This window comes from Lygodium microphyllum, chromosome 8, assembly GCF_053477565.2.
Source record: "Lygodium microphyllum isolate KBCC chromosome 8, Lygodium_microphyllum_v1.1.10, whole genome shotgun sequence".
NCBI lineage: Eukaryota > Viridiplantae > Streptophyta > Polypodiopsida > Schizaeales > Lygodiaceae > Lygodium > Lygodium microphyllum.
Window position 1 is genome coordinate 91,611,684 of NC_141142.1, and position 8,469 is coordinate 91,620,152.

Below are 8,469 nucleotides of genomic sequence, written 5' to 3' on the forward strand. Positions count from 1 at the left end.
ATGTATAAGAAGAATGAGAATAAATAGAACAAGCTATCCATGTGTCTAGGAACTTTGTGCACTTGCCTTCCCACTTTCGTTGTGAGAGAGTGGGTTAGGATGAGAGTGAGGGTGAGGGACAAAGAGGTTGTAAAGGGTTGAGAATTGAAGGAGCACACTTGAATCATGGAGTATGCAATGTACATCCTTCATGGAATTAAAGGAAGGCCATATCACTCACTATAAATAAATGCTTGCATTTGTGTGCGAGAAACTATGTGAGAGGAGGTCGCTTGATTCTCGTGTGTTAGAGCTCTTGAAGGAATAAGAGTGTGTCCAATGTCCTATTACGTTGAGCTCATATAGCACAACACTTGAATCATGGAGTATCCTTCATGGGATTAAAGGAAGGCCATGTCACTCACTATAAATGAATGATTGCATTTGTGTGCGAGAAACTATGTATGTAAGAGGTAGTCACTTGATTCTCGTGTGTTGGAGATCTTGAAGGAATAAGAGTGTGTCCAATGTCCTATTATGTTGAGCTCATATAGCAGAACATTATATGAGAGCTACACCATGCTTGGAGGAAGCTATGCTTTTGCTAATGCCTATCCCATCCCTACTATCACATAGCGTTCCCATCCCCTTTCCTGCTTGTATTCCATCTTCACTCAAAACTCTTTTGTGACCAATGAGCCTATTTTATTGAGCAAAAACTTGTTACTATTTTTAAACTAACCATTTGGTGATGCAAGCTAGGGTAACGGAGGACACACGTTGGCTTTCAACTTGGCATTGATACATGTTAGAAAATATTTAAGGCTTGTGGTAGCACTACCACGGGTATTATCTCTACTCCTAAGTAACGAAGACCACGATGCAAAGCTTGATGAAAATAAATATGACATTGCGTAGAGCTAATCATTGGTTCCTTAGGTTATTGCCATAAGAGTTTCCTTCACAATCTTATGGTTCTCGTGGGAGTTTTGACATTTTGTATTGCTAGTTTGAGGGAAGAGGACAATAAGCAATGACCAATGGCATTATCAATCGATTAGATAGCTGTAGTAATTACTGTTATTATCGGTTTGCGTTGCAAGGGCAGTAAGCTACAAGGTGGCGGGGAAGATGGCGCTCGAGCTAAGCAAGCGCGAGGGTTACAAGCTTGGATTGTGAGGGCTTAATCGGATGGAACAACCTTGCTTATGCCATTGTCCATGCTCTCAGAAGCTGTATAACATCGCTGTGCTAGTACTCAGGCCTCCTCCCCTGAGAACGGTTTTAATTAGAAGATTGGAAGGGCAGTACAGAAACGGCATGTATATGATCCTCCCCACTCTTTGATCTCTTTTGTATGGTTCGAAAACAAAGAAAAAAGGGATGGGCTTCCTTGAATGCCTATGCAAGGGCACCATACATATCGATCTTATGCTTATTAATTGGCGGCTAAGGATAACAGCTCACTACTGGCCGGCGGCGAAAGCCGCGACGGGGAAGGTCTTGGTGATGCCGGCGAAGCTCTTGAAGTGAATTTTGCCCGTGGGCGGGTCATGATCGACGCTGATCTCCCCGACGGGAGGCCACAACATGAGCTCTTTGGCCTTCACCCCTTTCAGCTTCTTGATCTTGTGCTGCGTGATGAAGCCCGTGATCTCCGTGTCGTAGCTCACCAGCTTCCCCGCCACCTTGAATTCGTGCTCTACCTTCTTCCCCTGGCACACCCACATGTACCCCGTCTCCGCCACGTGCCCCAACTCCTTCACCTCCTCCAATGGCAGCAGCCCAGCTGGCAGCCCGTGCCCCGTCAGCAGCTCCTCCGCTTTCCTCAGCGCCTCCGCGTGTCCCTTCCAGACTATCGCGCCCTGCTTCGGATCATCCGCCTTGGCCGGCGCCATTGCAGCACTTGATTGCTGCTGATTATATCTAACCTATCCACATGCGGTATTCAGCATAGTTTGCCACGTGAGTTGTTTCTCCTTTAAATAAACCCGAATTAAACAATGTACATCACAGGAGTCGTGTACTGTATCGTACAGTGAAATTACCTCAAGACAGTATCCAGCTGTGGGGATAGCGCCCTTCCGAGTAAGAACGCTGTGAAGTTTTAACCCGGCACAACGCTTAAAAGGCTTCCCGATAGCAAAAGGACAACCAACCCTTCTGAGCAATCGAGGCCTCCACCACGTTACTTTTACCTTGAATATAACGAAGTTAACGAAGATAACGAAGCTCTTGCCGCTCTCACACTCGCATTAGTTCAGTCCGACGCCCCTTTGTCTAGTCCGACCCCTTGCCGCTCACACGCATTAGTTTAGTCCGACGCCAGCTTTGTTTCTTTTTCCTTTCAAAAGCATAGCCCCTACGGTTCTTAAAGTAGTACGTGTAAGATTTTCAACCTTTGGTAGGGGGAAAACACCTCTACTTAAGTAAAAATGAAGCTCATTACAACACGTGATAGTTACTACTTCTCTTTTCCTCTTTCTCCTTTTGCCTTTGTCCCTTTCATCAAGTTTTCTAATTACCACTTTTCCCCACTTGGAGGCACAATGAGTGCTCACATGGCATGCTTACATTTTATCCCTTATGTAGTAAATCCAAGAGGAGCTCTCTCTCACGAGAATACACACAAAGGCAACGAATTTTTAGATTCATTATTGTAATATATATTTGTACAAGATGAGGGTGTGTCCTTTTGGCTCTCAGTTGGCGTTTTGTCAATCAGTATGTTTATTTTGAATTTACAAAGTTATTTTTCAATTGTGTCAATTGCTTGTGTTAGATTCGTTTTGTCATGGCCATTTAACATGAGCACCATGGTTTTAATTAGACCAAGGTGTTTACATCATTTTTCGAATTGTTTTGCATTCACAAATATCACCATGGTGTAAGCATGGACATCAATGTAAACCCAGTGACCAGAATAATCACCCATGGTGCATGATGATGGAGATCATCCTACAAAATATAGAAACTCCTCAATGTTTTTTATGGAAGTACACCTTGTCGTGATCAGATACATTCCACATTGGTTGATGAAGTCATGTTCTGGAATGAGCATGACTTCACCATACGTCTTGAACTTCTTCTTCAAATGGATGATGCCCAAAAGCAATATATTTCAATGCAAACCACTGCACATTCCACTTGGATGCAATTGCATGATATATATGAGCCAAAATCAATTGGCAGTTAGGTACATAATCTCAAAACATTACCCAATCAAACCATGCAACCTTATTAATACCTACTCTCATTCCATTAACTTTATAAGAAAGTTCTATGTGGCAAGCCAATCAATACTCACAACCTACATCAAACACATTAGCCCTATACATGCACTCAAAAGAGATCTCATAGAAATTATTGCCATGTCTCCTCACGCAAATACTTATCCATCGCATAAGAACTTTAGGTTGTGATCTTCAAAACCCAATTGCAGCATTACTATATCATAATTCCACATTTGCAATGGGTCCGGTCATGCATCCATAGACAATTGTCATAGTTCCAAGGGTCATCCAAATAAGGATAAGGCTCAATCCAATAGTGACTATGCATATAAATCCTCTAATAATGAATCAGATCATCATTCTACTTAGAGCGCATCTCAATTTGATTCTTTGGATGTTGATAACGCTCCATTCACTTTTATGGCCTTAATTAATATACAAATCATTACCCCCACATGTGGATTCCTAATAGGGCTACATGCCATGTTACCACAAATAAATATTACTTAAATAAGTACAAAGAATTGAATACACCTATTGATGTAAGATTTGGATATTATGATACCCTTAAAGCTCTTGGAATTGGTAAAGCCAACATAAAATTAACCAATGGCAAAGATGTCTTAATTCAGGAGATATATGGTGTGCCTAACTTTGTAAAGTAGTAAAATTACTAGTGAAGATACCTACTTGGAATTCCATCATATACACTATGTGATTAATCATATTCTTCCTATTGGTCACCTTTATTCTATTCCTTGTCCTAAATTAAGTAGTTTATATTTCTTAGGTAGAAGTCAATCTTCACATGAAACCTAGTGTCAGAGATGGTGGAGTCGCTTCCATCGCTCCCACTTGCACCACCACCTGCTTTTTCCAATTTGGTAGAACCATCCACTCCATACCCTTTGTCACTGACCTCTCATCATGGTGCCTCACATCACTTTTTTTGCCCTGTGAGATGCCCCAAAAGTCAATGGCATCTTAGCATAGTGTGCCTTTATTAAGGCAAAGTGACCTTTGAGTGGCCCACTCAACCTCCTTTTAAATTGACTAGCCTTACCTGGCCCTGCTCCAAATGTGGTCCTTGTGTGCCACAATGACCACATCCTTCATGCCCACTACCTACTTGCCACATCACCCCACTCTCTCATCCTAGCCCCTCACCATCTCCTTATCCTTTCTTAGATTTTGCACATGATACTCACACTATCCTCAAAGAAGTTACTATATGTATTTCCTCTACATCACGTGCGTTCAAGCCCTATTTATACATATCCTTATCTATGAAATTTTCTTGAATAAAACATAACCATTTTTAATTCAATTTGTAAATAACCCCTTTATATTACACCCTTTTGTATGTAACCGACGTGATGCACACATATATTCATAAGTAACTTACCCGAGTGTAACGTGTCCACTAGAATCATTCCGGACACGTCTTAGCAGTCCATCGGGAAGGATGTCTAGAAAGCTCCGCCCGGCACTCCCATGGAATGTTACGGGACTTGCGATCTAGGTCTTCCCGCGTCTGCCACGTAGCGGAAGTATCCTGGCCGTTCCCACTTAGGATCGACCTGAATTTGGGTTTTCCTGTTTGGTCATTAGCTAGCAACAACTAGCGTCAGACCCGAGCGAACTACTTTACGCAGAAACGCCAGGTCTGAAGCGGATTCACGCTGCACTTGGTTCAAGGAGAATGGGAAACGAGAGGGATGCAAGGCTCGACCTCTCTGCCATAAGGCATAGTCCCATTCCGTTCCCCTAAAACAGCGTGAATCGGGTAATAGTTAATTCTAAGTCATCGTTCTCGTTACTTGTTTGGAGATGACGATCATCCTCTGTTCGTCGAAGACTTTGAGAAAAGTTCCCGGCTAACCGGGACCACCCATCCATAGGACAGACCCATGGTCCATCCTCCGCACTTTCCTCGGTTTGTTTTAGTTATGTAATTACCTACCACATTAGTTTGACATATAACAAACAGCTTCTTTGATTAACCCTGTTATGCACTGGTTCCTTCACGTAATCTTATCACAGGACATAAAGAAAAACAATGCCAAACAACTTCTTTGTTATCATTTTATCCCTTTTATCTTTGAAATACAAGGAGTTCCGCCCGTAGGCTTAATCATAATCCGCCCGAAGGCTATCCAGTAATCCACCAGGGATCACTAATCCAAGTTTCCGCCCGTAGACTAGTATGCGGGCCTCGAGATCCAATCCCGAGTCACGTTAGCCTCTTGTGCAGGGCCCGGAAGGCGAGGCATTTACGGCCAGAGCCCCCTCTGGCACCCAAGCGTCCTCCTGCTCCAAGTAGAACTCAACGGAGAGACCTCTCACGGCGGGTTCGGTCCACGTTCCGGGCGTGGTTAACAACCCCCTTGGTTAGGGTCAGGCAGGCAGTCGGGGGTAACTGAAGCTGCCTCTCCCTTTAGGCCTTCAACCTAAAGTATTTAGATATCTTTTCATCCTTTAGTTCATTGAGCAAACAATGCAAACAGTGCTTTCCAAACTGTTACAAGCACAATCAATTCCAATGGTCGTTTAGCTGGCAAACTGTTAAGGAGTGACTCCTTTTCTCCGAATGCAACCCGCATTCGATCCGGAATAAATTGCAACTTGGCAAGATTCCTATCATTCTTGGGTTAGGGTCATACCCTACCAATACTTTAGGTTTTGTTATGGTAGATTCCAGCGACCATGTCGCTTCAATCTATTGATTGGTCAATTGCTTCCAGGCAAATACCTAACTTTCCTTTTTCTTAGCAACTATTTCCCAGGAAAGGTGATGTAACAGGATGATTACTCATCCTTTTGTAGGTTAACTTAGCGCAATAACTTGCCAACATCATTTCCAAGAAATGACAAAACTCTCTTGTGGACAAATCTCAAGTCTATGCGATGTTGCAACTTTTTGTACATGTGTTGTATCTATTCCACGGGATCATTTCACCCATTGAATGGCGTATTCAGGTTACGGAATTAACTTCAGGCGAGTAGCAGGGTTTAGGGTGTCTTCTTACCCAACCCATTCCTAATTATATTGGTCCACGGTCCTAGGAATTTCCAACCCAGTCGGAGTTTCATCATTTGAACGAATGATCCTTAGGATAAAACCTTAGATCATTTAATGCATGAGCATCCAATTGATTCGACATCTCGTGAATGTGTGTAAGATCTTTGGGTTTGCCAGTTTCGACTTGGCAACCAGTGTAAAACTAGGTCGAATTCTTATTGCACTAAACCCTAGTTAGCACTTGAGATACCTATCATATCGACCCAACCATGTCCATAAGAATCCTTGTGGTTTAGGTGACTTAGTTAACTCAATATACTTGTCTTGCGTCACGGATGAACCTTTCCTAAAGGTAATAAACTAGATCTAGTGGAGATTAATAGTTACAATTACACCAATACGTGTAAACATGCGATTCACTGCTTCTACGCATCACATGGTTCACAATAACCCTATCCTTCCTTGGTAAGGTAAAAATGCCTGATAACCTGGACACACTAACTTTCCTAGGTCCTACTAGGGTTTACATCAAATAGTCATGCCTACAACCTTATTGTCTATACTTAGAATCTTATGCTTTGAATCCTAAATGCGGCTCCTAATGAATGACATTTTTACATGATGACTATGCAATACGCAACGTTCTCCTAGCTACAATGAAGTTCATACAAAACTACAGCTAGTGATAATTTATTCCATTTTACATGCCACTTGCAAGCCTATAAGATCATTTCCGTACTCTCTTCTATTTCCTTTCGGATAATATCTTATGGGTGTTAACTTTTCTTCATGAAATCATTACGAGAAGGATGTTGCCTAACTTGCGGCACATACTTATTCCTACCATGTCTAAGAAGAAAAAATGCACTTATAAATTCCATTTCTTTGCCTAAGTAATATATGTTTAGACTCATTACTTTGATAATGTACCAAAATAGCATCATGCAGCTAGTCTCCTAAGCCGGGCAACCCGTTTCGAATTCATGACATACTTCAACCTTGCCTAACGTTTCAAGAGATACTTTATCAAATGTCTTTTTACCACTGCCACATGCATTAAAATAAGCGTAAAATGCACTCTTCCCTATGGAACTAAGCGCACCTAATCATTTCTTTAAGCGAAAATAAACTTGAAAGAACCTGGACTTGTGGGCTCGGGGAGATATCCACTTGTATGCTCGGAGATGAACCTCCCGCAGTCGCACCTTGTGTCCTTTTAGGGCCATCGTAGATGTAGAGGATTTGGGCTCCGGGTTTTGTCCTTACCCCTTTATGGCTCTCAAAATTTCCTCTGAGTCTTGGCAAGTAGTCTCAAAATATGTTTACTTCTCCCTTATGTAGGAGTACCCCTTTATAGGGTATGGGTTTTAAGATCCCGGAAAGCTCGTGGAAACAGGGCTTATGGGACCTAGTGGGAAGGGGGGCTTAAGAAGCCCCCTTAGAAGCTTCTAAAAGAAGCTTCTAAGAAGCTTCTGGGCGGTAGCTGCCACGTCAGGGGTGGGGGTCGTAGTCACGGCGAGGGTGGCGGCCCTCCTGGTCGCGGCAGCAAACGGAGGCCGCGGCAGCCGTTGGCGGCGTCTCGTCAGCACGGCGGCTTCCCCTCCAGCACGGCGACCTTCCTCTAGCTCGGCCCTCTAGCACAGCCCGCCCTCCTCCCCTCCCTGACTCCCTGGGGAGGGGGTTTTTATAGGCCTTGGGGGGAAAAGAGGGCCTCCACACACGTGGAGGACTCCTCCTCATGCAATCTGATCTACTTCTCCTTGGCCATTCCTCCCCACACTCCCTCTCCTCCAGCCATGCATCGGCTGGGGGAAGGGATAATAATAAAAAAAATTTGCCTAAAAATCTCCAAATTGCCCCTTCAAAAAGGGTGTTCCCTCGCGGCTTTTACGTTCTTCAACCTCGGCCTCTTATTTACAATGCGGAGGCCTCATTTTTGAGCGTGCACGGTATGGATTATGCTCCTAATAATACGATGTAGGGGATAACCTTGCACAGGGTTTACACGGCGTGCGGGAAGTTAATATTTACGGTACGCAGTGCACGGAAATATTACATTCTCTCCCCCTTAGAAGAATCGAGATGTCCTCATCTCGAGATAAACTGGGGATATTGAAGATTGAGAGAGCTTTCATCCATCCAGGTAGCATCCTCTTCGGGATAATCTTTCCACTGGATGAGGCATTCTTTCAAGGTTCTAGATCTCAATTGTCTCTCCCTGACATCTAAAATCTT

The 8,469-nt window shown here is 43.4% G+C and overlaps 1 protein-coding gene across 1 annotated transcript; it reads right to left on the minus strand.

The window, feature by feature from the left end:
• Positions 1–1,361: 1,361 nt before the first annotated feature.
• LOC148032591 (uncharacterized) lies at positions 1,362–1,877 on the minus strand. Its single transcript, XM_087684129.1, has one exon. It carries the CDS (start codon positions 1,875–1,877, stop codon positions 1,446–1,448), a length of 432 nt encoding a protein of 143 aa, XP_087540255.1. The 3' UTR covers positions 1,362–1,445.
• Between the last annotated feature and the right edge of the window lie 6,592 nt (positions 1,878–8,469).